The sequence below is a fragment of the Lucilia sericata genome, unplaced genomic scaffold (assembly GCF_015586225.1).
Source record: "Lucilia sericata isolate MDLA Ls3-8-SP2 unplaced genomic scaffold, ASM1558622v1 Contig000144F_arrow, whole genome shotgun sequence".
Lineage (NCBI taxonomy): Eukaryota > Metazoa > Arthropoda > Insecta > Diptera > Calliphoridae > Lucilia > Lucilia sericata.
The window spans coordinates 528,263-544,883 of NW_023994176.1; the positions used below are offsets into that span (position 1 = coordinate 528,263).

At 25.9% G+C, this 16,621-nt stretch overlaps 1 protein-coding gene across 1 annotated transcript in view; it reads left to right on the forward strand.

The window, feature by feature from the left end:
• The window catches only part of LOC119601135 (dystrophin, isoforms A/C/F/G/H-like), a 67,141-nt gene that overhangs the window by 5,747 nt on the left and 44,773 nt on the right, over positions 1–16,621 (forward strand). Inside the window, exon 2 of the mRNA XM_037951895.1 lies at positions 2,704–3,000. Within this exon, the coding sequence (XP_037807823.1) occupies positions 2,979–3,000 (22 nt within the window). The 5' untranslated portion in view covers positions 2,704–2,978. The remainder of the gene's footprint in view (positions 1–2,703; positions 3,001–16,621) is intronic.

Below are 16,621 nucleotides of genomic sequence, written 5' to 3' on the forward strand. Positions count from 1 at the left end.
CTGAACTAGAACTGAACTAGAACTGAACTAGAACTGAACTAGAACTGAACTAGAACTGAACTAGAACTGAACTAGAACTGAACTAGAACTGAACTAGAACTGAACTAGAACTGAACTAGAACTGAACTAGAACTGAACTAGAACTGAACTAGAACTGAACTAGAACTGAACTAGAACTGAGCTAGAACTGAACTAGAACTGAATTAGAACTGAACTGAACTAGAACTGAAGTAGAACTGAAGTAGAACTGAACTGGAACTGAACTAGAACTGAACTAGAACTGAACTAGAACTGAACTAGAACTGAACTAGAACTGAACTAGAACTGAACTAGAACTGAACTAGAACTGAACTAGAACTGAACTAGAACTGAACTAGAACTGAACTAGAACTGAACTAGAACTGAACTAGAACTGAACTAGAACTGAACTAGAACTGAACTAGAACTGAACTAGAACTGAACTAGAACTGAACTAGAACTGAACTAGAACTGAACTAGGACTGAACTAGAACTGAACTAGAACTGAACTAGAACTGAACTACAACTGAACTACAACTGAACTACAACTGAACTAGAACTGAACTAAACTGAACTAAAACTGAACTAGAACTGAACTAGAACTGAACTAGAACTGAACTAGAACTGAACTAGAACTGAACTAGAACTGAACTAGAACTGAACTAGAACTGAACTAGAACTGAACTAGAACTGAACTAGAACTGAACTAGAACTGAACTAGAACTGAACTAGAACTGAACTAGAACTGAACTAGAACTGAACTAGAACTGAACTAGAACTGAACTAGAACTGAACTAGAACTGAACTAGAACTGAACTAGAACTGAACTAGAACTGAACTAGAACTGAACTAGAACTGAACTAGAACTGAACTAGAACTGAACAAGAACTGAACTAGAACTGACTAGAACTGAACTAGAACTGAACTAGAACTGAACTAGAACTGAACTAGAACTGAACTAGAACTGAACTAGAACTGAACTAGAACTGAACTAGAACTGAACTAGAACTGAACTAGAACTGAACTAGAACTGAACTAGAACTGAACTAGAACTGAACTAGAACTGAACTAGAACTGAACTAGAACTGAACTAGAACTGAACTAGAAACTGAACTAGAACTGAACTAGAACTGAACTAGAACTGAACTAGAACTGAACTAGAACTGAACTAGAACTGAACTAGAACTGAACTAGAACTGAACTAGAACTGAACTAGAAATGTGCTAGAACTGAACTAGAACTGAACTAGAACTGAACTAGAACTGAACTAGAACTGAACTAGAACTGAACTAGAACTGAACTAGAACTGAACTAGAACTGAACTAGAACTGAACTAGAAATGTGCTAGAACTGAACTAGAACTGAACTAGAACTAGAACTAAACTAGAACTGAACTAGTTCTGAACTAGAACTGAACTAGAACTGAACTAGAACTGAACTAGAACTGAACTAAAACTGAACTAGAACTGAATTGTTCGTAATACTTTTTTTAAAGCAATTGAAATAAAAGTGGAGAACAGAATAAAAAAACGAACTAAAAATACAATTTTAAATCAACAAGTTATCAAAGAATGTCGAACAATCACAAGAAGCGTGGTGAATCAGCCGAAATTAAACCGTTGTGATATTAATCTAATAAACTGCTTTAAAGAGTTTCGTATTACAGCTATCCTCTTACGTATATTCCCTCTCTCTCTTGGTCTCTTTTTAAAGTAAACAAACATTTTAAAGAACGCTACAATTAACAAAAATTCGACTAATAAGAATTTTAATATGAGACTTAAAACAAAATGAAAAAATTGTAAACAAAATTATTAATAGATAAGAATAAAAGAAGAAAAGAAGAAAATTAAATGAAAAGCGCAACTGGAATAAATAATAAATACAATAAAACAAAATAACGAAAAACAAGTGTCACGGAACAAATAGAAAAACAATCAAAAATGTATGAGTGTAATGTTTTCATTATTTTTTTGAGGCTCATAATATGTAGAGTGAGAGTGAGTGATATGTTGAGTAGTAAGGGGGAGAGTAGTGATATGATGCAGTGAAATGTAAACAAAAAAAATTCTTATATGAATGTTGTGCTCGTAAGCAGTCGTTTAAACAGAGTTTTTGTATAAAAATGCATGACGACTGATGCGTTGTTGTGTATTTATGCATGCAAGTGATGTGGTTGTTGCTGTTTTTAAATAAATATTGAATTGTATATAGAAAAAGAGAAAAAAATAACAACAAAAACATTTAAACGAATTGAAATGAAAATTGAATAAAATAAAAATTCTTGTTGCTGTTGTTGTTTTTGTTTATAAATTCTTGAGGTGGAGTAGAGGCTGCCATGTTTATATTCATGTTATTTTTTCACTCTTTTTGTTGCATTTATTATTTATTTAGTGGTTGTATGATGTTGTTGTTGTTGTTAGCAATGCAATTGTTTATAAATTGTATTTAAATTGAGTGTTGTTGTACATACCAAATGTTATAAAAAAGTTAACTGAAAATTATTTAAAAAAATTAAAGCGGGAAATTATTTGTATTAAAAACAACAGTTTTATTTAAAAGATTTATTTATTTATCTTTTCATTTTATCAAATGTCATTTACTTAGTAACGGTTTAATTAAAAAAGATATCAAGTAAATTTATACAAGTGTAAAAAAATTATTTTTTATATTTTTCTCTTTTAGAAACCAAACAGTTTTATTTAAAAAATCCATAGTTTAACTGTTGATATTTCAGTTTTATTTGTTATTTTGTTTTTATTTGGAAAAAAGAAGAAAAATTTTTGTTTGTTTTTATAAAGAAAGTGAATATTTTTAATAAATTCATTATGAATTTAATACATAATATTTCAAATAACAAAGTGATTTATGTATAAACCAATTAAACACAACCTTGGATTAAGCACAGCAGCAGCAATTTTAAATATTGTTAAATACACGTGTTTTATATTTAAAACAAAATGGAGCCATCAATATTGATTGGTAAGTTTGACAGTTAAAATTTTTTAATTAATTTATTAGTTTTAGTTTGACAGATTTGAAATAAATCTTGATAAATTGAAGGGATTTTTTTTAAACGATTTTAGTGTTTTTTAGTAAATATTTGACTTTTATTGTTTTTAGTAAATGTTTGACATTTTTTGTAACTTTTCAACAGATTTTAAGAATTTCCCTTTTGGGAAATTTTTAGGTAAATTTTTCTAAAGATCAAATTAATAAATTCTAACATTGTATAAGTTTTAAATATTAAAATTTTGATATTTTTAAGCTTTTTTAAAAAATTTCCCTTTTGTGATATTTTTAGGGAAATTTTTTTAAATGATAAAATATGAAATTTTACTTTCAAAATGAAGAAAAATTATAAAAATTTTAATTTTTAAGACATTTTCTAAAAATTTCCCTTAAGGGATATTTTTTTATTGTTTTTAGTAAATGTTTGACATTTTTTTTGTAACTTTTCAACAGATTTTAAGAATTTCCCTTTTGGGACATTTTTAGGGTAATTTTTCTAAAGATCAAATTAATAAATTCTAACATTGTAAAAGTCTTAAATATTAATTTATTAATATTTTATAGGTTTTTTTTTATAAATTTCCCTTTTGGGATATTTTTAGGGAAATTTTTTTAAATGATAAAATATGAAATTTTACTTTCAAAATGAAGGAAAATTATAAAAATTTTAATTTTTAAGACATTTTCTAAAAATTTCCCTTAAGGGAAATTTTTTACTATACAAAGTCAAAATGTGAAACTTTCAGTGAAAATCCTTTATTAATGTCATAAGTTTTAAAATAATAACAAAAATTGGAGATTTGTAACAATTTTACTTTTTTTTTATAAATTTCCCTTTTTGGGATATTTTCAGGGAAATTTTTTTAAATGCTAATAATTCAAATATTAACTTTAATTTAGACAAAAATTAATAAAAATTTAAGGATTTAGCAATTTTAAAAAATTTCCCTTGAGGGAAATTTTTACAAAAATTTGTCTAGACGTCATATTTTGCTATATTTATATTAAATTATTAAGAAAAGATAAATTTTAGCTTTTTTAAAAAATTTCCCTTTTGGGATATTTTTAGGGACATTTTTTAAAATGCTTTTTATCATAATTAGAACATTAAACTAACAAGTATTAACAAAAAAATTTAATTTTAAAGAATTTTTCAAAATTTCCCTTTAGGGAAATCTATCAGGAATTGCATAAAAAGGCTTTATTATGTAAAAAAAATTTACTTAAGACTTATATTTTAATAATTTGATAAAAATAAAGAGTATTTCGAAATAAAATCAATTTCATACCATTTTGAAAAATTTCCATTTTGGAAAATTTTGGGGGAATTTTTTCTAAACCCAATTTTTAAAGATTTTGTTAAGAAAAAAAGAAAATACCACAAAATTTAGGTTTTGCTAGTCATTTTACAAATTTCCCTTAAGGGAAATTTCTTAAAAGCAATACAAATTTAGTAAATTTCAATTCATTCCTTTAACTACCTCTTCTTTAGCTCATTTTTCTATTACCCTACTCACCTTTCAATTGTCATTAAAATGCAAACCACATCATTAAAAATTGTGTTTAAAAAATGTTTTCCTGATAAAAAAAACACACTTTTTCGATTTCCATTTTTCCCAAGTGCTTACTATTTATCCCGCTATTTAGCAATTTGAACACAGTATGTCATTTGACTTATTTAACTAGTTCAGTATTTAACAAACTTTTACCAATGTTGGGAACTGGTATGAATAACTAATAATAATAATAGAAAAAAAAGTACACAAAAGAAACTAAAAGGAAAACAAAAACTACACAAAAAAGTAGTGCGCTTCACATTCAAAACGATTTAAACGGTTGCGCTTGAGTGCTTAGCAATGTCAATAGGAATATACTGTAAAAAGCGAGAAAAAAAAAACTGGGAAAATAAAGCAAAAACGTGCTGGCATAAGGAGGCTAAAATAATAATACTTGGCTTAGAAAAAGAAGGAAACTATAAAGGAATGAAATCATAAGAATAGAAATTTATTCCAAAAATGTTGTTACTTTAAACAAATTTTCCGAAAATTAGCTTGCTTTAGGCAATTTCTAGGAAAATTAGCTTTCTCTAGGAAACTTTCCCAAAATTTGCTTTCTTTAAGAAATTTTCCCAAAATTTGCTTTTTTTTGGGAATTTTCCCAAAATTTGCTTTCTTTAGGAAATTTTCCCAAAATTTGCTTTCTTTAAGAAATTTTCCGAAAATTTGCTTTTCTTTAGGAAATTTTCCCAAAATTTGCTTTTTTTAGGAAATTTTCCCAAAATTTTCTTTCTTTAGGAAATTTTCCCAAAATTTGCTTTCTTTAATAAATTTCCTTTTCTTTAGGAAATTTCCCCAAAATTTGCTTTCTTTAGAAAATTTCCCCAAAATTTGCTTTTCTTTAGAAAATTTCCCAAAATTCGCTTTTTTTAAGGAAATTTTCCGAAAATTTGCTTTTCTTTAGTAAATTTTCCGAAAATATGCTTTCTTTAGAAAATTTCCCCAAAATTTGCTTTTCTTTAGAAAATTTCCCAAAATTTGCATTTTTTAAGGAAATTTTCCGAAAATTTGCTTTTCTTTAGTAAATTTTCCGAAAATATGCTTTCTTTAGGAAATTTTCCGAAAATTTGCTTTTCTTTAGGAAATTTTCCGAAAATTTGCTTTTCTTTAGGAAATTTTCCGAAAATTTGCTTTTCTTTAGGAAATTTTCCGAAAATTTGCTTTTCTTTAGGAAATTTTCCGAAAATTTGCTTTTCTATAGGAAATTTTCAAAAAATTTGCTTTTCTTTAGGAAATTTTCCAAAAATTAGCTTTTCTTTAGGAAATTTTTCAAAAATTTGCTTTTCTTTAGGAAATTTTCCAAAAATTTGCTTTTCTTTAGGAAATTTTCCAAAAATTTGCTTTTCTTTAGGAAATTTTCCAAAAATTTGCTTTTCTTTCGGAAATTTTCCAAAAATTAGCTTTTCTTTAGGAAATTTTCCAAAAATTAGCTTTCTTTAGGAAATTTTCCGAAAATTAGCTTTCTTTAGGAAATTTTCCCAAAATTTGATTTCTTTAGGAAATTTTCCCAAAATTTGCTTTTTTTAGGAAATTTTGCTAAAAAATTTGCTTTCTTAGGAAAGTTTCCTAAAAATTTGCTTTCATTAGGAAATTTTCCTAAAAATTTGCTTTTTTAGGAAATTTTCCCAACATTTTCTTTTCTTTAGGAAATTTTCCGAAAATTAGCTTTCTTTAGGAAATTTTCCCAAAATTTGCTTTTTTAGGAAATTTTCCCAAAATTTTCTTTTCTTTAGGAAATTTTCCAAAAATTTGCTTTCTTTAGGAAATCTTCCCAAAATTTGCTTTCTTTAGGAAATTTTCCCAAAATTTGCTTTCTTTAGGAAATTTTCGGAATATTTTTTAGTTAATTTTTATATTTTTGAAAAATTTTAAATTTTTAGCAAATTTAAAGCAATTTTTATTTTATTTGTTCCCCAGCTGGATGCAGTGTTTTTAAAATGCAATAAACATTTTCTCATTTGTCAGTGAACGAGTATTTGTTCATACAATATATGAACGTGTGAACGAGTGTTTTTTAACGTCCTCGAGTATTTTGTCCAACTGTTTAAATCTTATAAAGTACCGAGTGTGTTTTTTCCCTCATAAATGTAATGAAATAACTCCAGTGTAATGTTGCATATACACACTTTTCACTGTGCAACATGTGGTGTTATGAGTAAATCCAATAAAAGCAAATAACAACATTATATTAAATTTTTTTTTGTTAAAATTCAACACATTTTTTAAATTCTCAAAACGATTGCAATTGTCAGGGAGTAGTGGAAGAAAGACTTCAGCACCAAGGCGTGCTGTGCTGGAAAGGGGGAAGGGTATTTTTTGTCATAATGACACAATTGCAGACATTTCGACAAACCCATCCAATTTATTTGATTGGATTTTCATATAAATAAATGTTGCTGTTATCGTTGTTGCTGTTGTCATTATTGTTGAATTATAATTACAATACGACAACAAGTCCATATCACTAGTTTTCAAAAAATATTCTATTTTTTTCTATATTTCCATAGAAAATGTTTTTTCTGTTTCCACTGGTATTGAAATTGTTGTTGTCATTTTTCGTTTGTCTCATTTATTGATAGAATTTTATATATTTATTTATTAGAATTTGTTCTGGTTCGGTTTCTAATGTGGGCTTTCCCAGGGAGTGTTTTTGCCCGCTACTAAGTAACTTACTTACGTACATACGTTTGTCTATTTACATTTGTTTAAATGTTTTAGGGTTGTGCGCTGATAGAATTTTTAAATAAGTCAAATGAGAAATTGAAACAGAAATAGATAATTATGTAAGTAAATTGCAAATAAATACAATTTGCAATTAATTTAATAGCAATTAAAAAGCTTTAAATTGTGCTAACTAGACTATAATTAGCAAAATGCTTACTCAAAATAGCAAATTCTGGAGAAAATTTATTTTGCAATAAATTTACCAATTTATTTACAAATTTTGCAGAAAATTTACTAAAGAAGGCAAATTTTGCAGAAAATTTACTAAACAAGGCAAATTTTGCAAAAATTTACTAAAGAAGGCAAATTTTGCAGAAAATTTACTAAAGAAGGGAATTTTTGTAGAAAATTTACTAAAGAGCGCAGATTTTTCAGAAAATTTACTAAAGCAGGCAAATTTGGCAGACAATTTACTAAAGATGGCAAATTTGGCAGAAAATTTACTAAAGAAGGCAAATTTGGCAGAAAATTTACTAAAGAAGGCAAATTTGGCAGAAAATTTACTAAAGAAGGCAAATTTGGCAGAAAATTTACTAAAGAAGGCAAATTTTGCAGAAAATTTACTAAAGAAGGTAAATTTTGCAGAATATTTACTAAATAAGGCAAATTTTGCAGAAATTTACTAAAGAAAGCAAATTTTGCAGAAAATTTACTAAAGAAGGCAAATTTACTAAAGAAAGCAAATTTACTAAAGAAGGCAAATTTTGCAGAATATTTCTAAATAAGGCAAATTTTACAGAATATTTACTAAAGAAGGTAAATTTTGCAGAAAATTTACTAAAGAAGGCAAATTTTGCAGAAAATTTACTAAAGAAGGCAAATTTTGAAGAAAATTTACTAAAGAAGGCAAATTTTGCAGAAAATTTAGTAAAGAAGGCAAAATTGGCAGAAAATTTACTAAAGAAGGCAAATTTTGCAGAAAATTTACTAAAGAAGGCAAATTTGGCAGAAAATTTACTAAAGAAGGCAAATTTTGCAAAAAATTTACTAAAGAAGGCAAATTTTGCAGAAAATTTATTAAAGAACGCAAATTTTGTAGAAAAATTACGAAAGAAGGCAAATTTTGTAGAAAATTTACTAAAGAAGGCAAATTTTGCAGAAAATTTACTAAAGAAGGCAAATTTGGCAGAAAATTTACTAAAGAAGGCAAATTTTGCAGAAAATTTACTAAAGAAGTCAAATTTTGCAGAAAATTTACTAAAGAAGGCAAATTTTGCAGAAAATTTACTAAAGAAGGCAAATTTTGCAGAAAATTTACTAAAGAAGGCAAATTTTGCAGAAAATTTACTTAAGAAGGTAAATTTGGCAGAAAATTTACTAAAGAAGGCAAATTTTGCAAAAAATTTACTAAAGAAGGCAAATTTTGCAGAAAATTTATTAAAGAACGCAAATTTTGTAGAAAAATTACGAAAGAAGGCAAATTTTGTAGAAAATTTACTAAAGAAGGCAAATTTTGCAGAAAATTTACTAAAGAAGGCAAATTTTGCAGAAAATTTACCAAAGAAGGCAAATTTGGCAGAAAATTTACTAAAGAAGGCAAATTTTGCAAAAAATTTACTAAAGAAGGCAAATTTTGCAGAAAATTTATTAAAGAAGGCAAATTTTGTAGTAAAATTACGAAAGAAGGCAAATTTTGTAGAAAATTTACTAAAGAAGGCAAATTTTGCAGAAAATTTACTAAAGAAGGCAAATTTTGCAGAAAATTTACTAAAGAAGGCAAATTTTGCAGAAAATTTACTAAAGAAGGCAAATTTGGCAGAAAATTTACTAAAGAAGGCAAATTTGGCAGAAAATTTACTAAAGAAGGCAAATTTTGCAGAAAATTTACTAAAGAAGGCAAATTTTGCAGAAAATTTACTAAAGAAGGCAAATTTTGCAGAAAATTTACTAAAGAAGGCAAATTTTTCAGAAAATTTACTAAAAAAGGCAAATTTTGCAAAAAAAATTTTGTAAAGAAAGCAAATTTTATAGACAATTTTGAAAAAAAGTCTAATTTTCCAGAAAATTTACTAAAGAAAGCAATTCTGTTTAGAAAAAAATTTTTAAAATACCAAATGTGATTGATTTTATTTAAACATTTTTTGCTAAATTTATAATTCCCACATTTTCAACTTTTAGCAAACAATATAAAATCAAGGTTTTCTGTCAAATACTCTGATAGCATTATGCAGCTTATTTTTTAAACCATTTGATTTACGATACAAATTATATTTGAAAAAAAAAAAACAACACCAAGTAATAAAAATGTTTTTATTACTTGTCATGAAAATGAAATATTGATAATTTTACGGTTAGACAAAATCTATAGATTTGAAACATAAAAATGTAGTAAGTTTCTAAAAAAGATTTTAAATGAAAAAAAAAACTATTAATTCTGGTAGAATAAAAAAATCTTAAACAAAAATTGTAAAAAAGGAGTTTAATAAGAAAAAACACTCCTTAAAATAGTTATAAAAACACCCAATGCTTATCTTTAAGTTGATTTGCAAAAAAAATACATTATTTTTATCAGACTAACAGTTAGTGTCTCATTGTTTAAACGACCGCTACAAAATACAAGCAGCAACAATTAATGTTTTCATTAAATGAACTCATAACCAGCAATAATATTAATAAAAATAATAAATAAATAAATTATGATCTAAGACTCCAGACCCCAAACTAATTGAACAAATAATGCTTTAATAAAACTGAACAAAAAAAGAAACAAATAACAGAATAACTGGATCTTTTTTAAACATTCATTTACAAACATTCAACAACGTATTCATACAAGTCATATTTTTGCATAAAAAGTGGAAGTTAATTTGAATTTTAATACATCATTTATTTTATGACAGATGATGATTATGATGATGATCATCATCAGCATAGACTTCTTGAATGCATTGACTGACATGATGCAGCAGAAGATTGTCTGTCTGGCTGGTAGGGCAATAAAAGAAAATGTACATTTATTGGTGATTACTCTACAAACAAACAACTACTTATAACATTTATAAGGAAAAAGATGCACATCATCATCACCGTACTCATCATCGTCAGTTATGCCTCAATGCAGCATTATATACATATAAAGAAACAATCAAATAAACCACCATCGCCGCCAACACCATCGACGTCATTGCCATCAACAATTCAAACTGCGAAACACGTTCCCGCTTTATTTTAAAAAAAACAAAGAAAAAGATTAAAAACATATAACTGAAATACAAGGATATGGATGGTATCTGCAAAGTGGAATGAAAGAATTAAATGAAATAACTCTTGGTTTTCCAACAAACAAAGTAGAAGTATAAATCTCCAAATAGGCACAAAAGTTGAAGGGATAAAGGCAAACTTTAGAAATCTCCTACCATAAAGTTATAGTCAATCAAACATATTAACAAATTATGGAAATAATCACATAAAATAGTTAGCTGAATATGAATTTTAAATACAAAATATTAAAAATTCTTTTAAAAACTCATATATTAAGCTTATTCAGCTAGCTGAGTAAGGTTTGTAATAGCTGAATTGGGATTTTCTTCCTAACATATCAAAGATATTAAACAATTATTGTTATAAAGTGAATAAAACTCTAGCTGAATTGGGTTTTTAGTAGCTGAAAAGCAATATTTGTAAATATATAACAAAAATAATAAAGAATGGACATTTCATTAGCTGAATAAGGATTATTTTGCAAAATCGTTAAAAATATCAAATAATTTTTATATAAAACACTTGCTGAATTAGATTTTTAGTAGCTGAATTAAGATTTTTATTACAAAATAATAGAATTCCTCTTAAAAGTTATCATATTAGGCATTTTTAGCTAGCTGAATAAGGTTTTCATTTGCTGAATAGCATTAATTTTATAAGCAAAGTGAAAATGATAACGAAAACTAATAATAAATAACAATTTTTGTTGCTGAATTACATATTTATTTTGCTGAATTAAGTTTTCACTAGCTGAATTGAAATTATATTGTAAATCTGTTAAAAATATCAAATAATTATGATAAAAAACTTGCTGAATTAGATTTTTAGTAGCTGAATTGATATTTTTAGTACAAAATATTAAAATTTCTCTTAAAAGTTATCATATTAAGCATATTAATCTAGCTGAATAGAGTTTTCATTAGCTGTATTGCTATTATTTCTATAAAATATCACAAATATTATGAAATTATTGTTATAAACACATTAAAACACTAGCTGAATTTAGTTTTAAGTAGCTGAATAGCATTAATTATATAAACAAAGTAAAAATTACGACGAAAACTAATAATAAATAACAAATTTTGTTGCTGAATTACATTTTTATTTAGCTGAATAGGGTTTTCACTAGCTGTATTAGGATTATTTTGTAAATCTGTTAAAGATATCATATAAATATTATAAAAAATTTGCTAAATTATATTTTTAGTAGCTGAATTGAGATTTTTATTACAAAACATTTAAAATTTTCTTAGAGGCAATCATATTATGCATTTTAAGCTAGCTGAATAGGGTTTTCATTAGCTGAATTGCTTTTATTTCTACAAAATATCAAAAATATTAAGCAATTACAATTATAATGACATTAAAACACTAGCTGAATTAAGTTTTGAGTAGCTGAATAGCATTAATAATATAAATCCAGTGGAAATAACAGCAATAACTTATAATAAATAAAAATTTTTGTTGCTGAATTACATTTTTGTTTAGCTGAATTGGGTTTTCACCAGCTGAAGGATTATTTTTATAATTATGATAAAAATCTTGCTGAATTTGGATTTCTTATAGCTGAATTGAGATTATTAAAAGAAATTATTTAAATTTGTTCTAAAAACTCACGTAAAAACATTTTTACTCAGCTGAATTAGGTTATCATTAGCTGAATTACAGTTTTAATTAGCTGAATAGGGTTTTTATTTGCTGAAAAACGATTTTTGATCTAAAACTTTCTAAATAACAAGAAACTATTGTAATAGTCTTCTTTAAAGGCTGAATTAAGATTTTTCTTAGTAAATACTTTAACTTACTCAAAAAACTGTTACCTTGCTGAATAGGATTTTTATAATCTGGTTTATTTGCAAAATTGTTCTAAATTCTATAAAATACGCATTCTTCCACTACCTTTAATAACTGTAGGGCATTTCAAATTTAAAACAAAGTTATAACGACTTTCAGTCAAACATGCATATGTACAAATAAAGAGGAAGTACATGTTTCTGAAAAATAAACGATAAATGGATTATATAAGAAAATTCTGTACATTGCACAACTTGATGATGAAAGTTGACTGCATACAACAGTTAAACTTTATACTACTGCCACATGCATACAAAAGATGCAATTTTAAATGGAAAAGAATGATAAATGTACATTGTACAATCAAAAAAAGAAAAAAAGAAAAACGAAAATTCCTTATTCACATAAACCAAAAAGAGCAAAAAAAAAATAAAGCCAAAAAATATCACAAAAAACTACGAATACTTTTTGATAAATTTGCTACACAACCACAGAAATTCCGCTACTACCACCAACTACAATCAGTATTTCTTAAATTTTTGTAAATAAACCCTTTTCCCTCCCCCTTAAGAGAAGACATGCAGTACCAGCCAAAATAAACAAATTTGTAAAATTTGTTTAAAATCTTATAAACACAACGACATCAGAGATACATTTATTCTCGATTTAATCGTTCATACCATATTGTCTCGTAAATCGTATAAATCTTTTCTTCTCTATAGTTGTAAATGGTATTAAAATTGAAACGGAATTTTTTTTACAGTTTTGATTTATTTAAATAAGGAAGGGTCAGTTTGTGAGTAGGATCACAATGATTTAAACATTTTTTTGTAAAGACAACAGCAAGAAAATCTCAAACACATTGCAAAATAATCCTGATTTAGCTATGGAAAACTCAATTCAGCAAGATTAAAGTGCTTAATAACATATTTTTTTCAGTAATTTAAAATATTATGTAAGAAAAATTTCTATTCAGCTACTAAAAATCTAATTCAGCTAATGTTGTAAGTAGTTTTTTGCTAAAAATTCTAGTTATTTAAAAAGTTTTAGGTTATAAATCGTAATTCAGCTACTTAAAAGTGCAATTCAGCAAACAAATTCTTTATACCATTCCATATTTCTTTATTATTTTCATTACTTTTATAAAATTAGTGCACTTCAGCTATTAAAAATGAAATTCAGCTGGATTTTTATAATAAATATTTTATATTTTAAACAATTTTATAAAATAATCCATATTCAGCTAATAAAAACCCAATTCAGGTAAATGAAAATGTAATTCAGCTAACAAGTTTATAATTTTTTTTTAATTTTTCAAGCTATTATCGCTACGTTTATATAATATATGCCATTCAGCTACTAAAAACGTTATTCAGCTAGTGTTTTATGTTATTTATAAAATTAATTCTTTAATATTTTTAAAATTTTAGAACAAAAATGTCTATTCAGCTAATGAAATTAACCAATTCAGAGAAAAATTATTAATAATCATATATTTTATGCTTATTCAGCAAATGTTTTTCTTGTTATTTTAAAAGTTTTAAGTAAAAATATCACAGTTCTGCTTTTAAAATACTTATTCAGCTTGAAAATTTTCCATATTTACTAATTATTTTTACTACTTTTTACCATGTTTACTTAAATAATGCTATTCAGCTACTAAAATTCTTATTCAGCTAATACTATAATATGTTTTTTATAATAATTTTTTGCTATTTCTGAAAATTTAGTACAAAATATCCAATTCAGGTATTGAAAACCTAATTCAGCTAGCTAGAAATGTTTAGTATAAGAGTTTTTTAAACAAATTGTAAAAATTTGTTAGAAAAGTGCTAATTCAGCTATTAAAAATCTAATTCAGCAAGTGTTTTTCTTATTATTTTAAAAGTTTTAAGCAAAGTATAGCAGTTCAGCTTATAAAAACCTAATTCAGCTACATAAAAATGTTATTCAGCAACAAAATATTTTATGTTTTACTTATTTTCTTGATTATTTTTATTATATATACATACATAATGCTATTCAGCTGCTGAAATCCCAATTCAGCTAGAGTTTTTCTATATTTCATATAAAAATTTCTTCATATTTTTGAAATATTGGTACAATTCTTGCAATTCAGCTACTGAAAACCTAATTCAGCCAACTAGAAATGTTTAGTATACGAGTTTTTGAAACAAATTGTCAAATTTTGTTAGAAACGTGCTAATTCAGTTATTAAAAATCTAATTCAGCAAGAGTTTTTCTTATTATTTCAAAAGTTTTAAGTAAAATATCGCACTTCAGCTTATAAAAACCTAATTCAGCTGGATAAAAATGCTATTCAGCAACAAAATATTGTATATTTTACTTATTTTCTGATTATTTTTACTACATTTAAATAAATAAAGCTATAAAGCTATTCAGCTGCTGAAATCCCAATTCAGCTAGAGTTTTTCTATATTTAAATATTGGTACAATTCATGCAATTCAGCTAATGGAAATCTAATTCAACTAACAATAAATGTACTAAAAATCTCAATTCAGCTACTAAAAATCTTATTCAGCTAGGTATTTAATAAGTTTCTACCCAGATTTCTTAAATATTTAATATTTGAAAACTTTTAAATATTTGAAAACTTTTTCACTTTAGATAATGAAAAGTTAAAGTATAAAATCTTCCTTTCACTGCTAAACTGATCCTTGATATATTATTTACTTTACTTAAAGCAGTGTACTGTCTAGCTGCCTGACAGTGGGATAAAATAATATTGAATTATTTACATACTCCACCACAAACAACTGCAAACAAATGGTCGCATATGTAAAAGCGTAAAGCTGCTGAACTGACCATTGACTCAATCTTTTACACTCATTCACACCATTCTGTATAAGTTTGTTGCTTTTGTTGTTGTTGGTGATTTTTTTGTTTAAACCACAAACAAAAACTTCCGCTGTATTTGTTGTGGTCGTTTTAAAATTTGTTTATTTTTCTTTCATTTTTTTTTCATCTTCTAAGTCACGCATGGTCAACACTAAATTGTATAAAGTTGGTTGTACATATGAGTGGATTTACCAACAGCAATATTATTTTGTAGCTTATACATTGTTACGAGAGTTTGTATTTGTTGTTGTTTCCTCTTTTGACGTTTTAGCTTTGAGCGAGGGCGTTAAATGCCAAAAATGCAAATGTGGTTTAAACCACTTTTTAACACTTTTGTAGCTTAAAACATTTGTCTGTCTGCAGTATGTTTTGTTTGAATACAGATTTTTAGCTTTTTCTTTCTTTAAGCTAAACGATAAATTTTTAAAATTTTTAATCAAACATTTATTGAGTAATAAAAAAAATATGTATATCTTAAGAAATGCAATCAGTTACAATGTTGTTTTTACTACAAAGTGAAAAAAAGATAAGATAAACATATGTAGTTCAAATATGCTAAAAGGTTTGAGGAGATTTTTTGCATAATAAAGATTATAGTAGTCGTTTCATGGCTTTCAAAACAAACTGGAAAATGTCTTAATCCGACTGATATGAAGCTCTGCGAAGAATCTTAAAAAAGGAAATTATTAAAGAATTTAATTACGTAAAAATTTCGCTTTCGGCTATTAAACGTAAATGAGTTATAAAAGCCTAAGTCAATATATTAAAGTATTTTCTAAGCAAAATGTCAATTCAGCTACTAAAAACCCTATTCAGCTAGCAATTTATGTAGTTTTTTTGCCTTAATTTTTTGTTATTTTAGAAATGGGTTAATAATGGCTGACTAAATTTCCCTTAAATAATAGTGTAATGAAAATTTTATAATATTTTGTATGTAAGAATTTGAATTCAGCAACTAAATACCTATTTCAGCTAAAGATTAATGTTGTTTTTTGTTATCAGTTTTTTTTTTAAATATTAATTAATGAATAATAATTGTAATTCAGCCAATGAAAACTTTATTCAGCTAGCTAAAAATGTGTCAAAAAGTAGATTTTTGCTCAAACTATAAAATTTTGTGAGAAAACTTTCAATTCAGCTACTAAATATCTAATTCAGCTAAAAACTTATGCAGTTTCTTGCAATAAATTCGAAATATTTTAAAGATTTAAGGAAAAATATTGTAATTTAGCTCATGGAAGCACAATTCAGCTGCCTAAATATGCTTAAAATAATAGTTTTTGGAACAAATTATATAATTTTGTGAGAAAAGTTTCAATTCAGCTACTAAAAATCTAATTCAGCTAAGATTTTTTGAAGTTAATTTTAACAAGTTCTTGACATTTCTAATATTTTTTGACAACAATCGTAATTCAGCTTATGGAAACATAATTCAGCTAACGAAATAGGCTTCAAA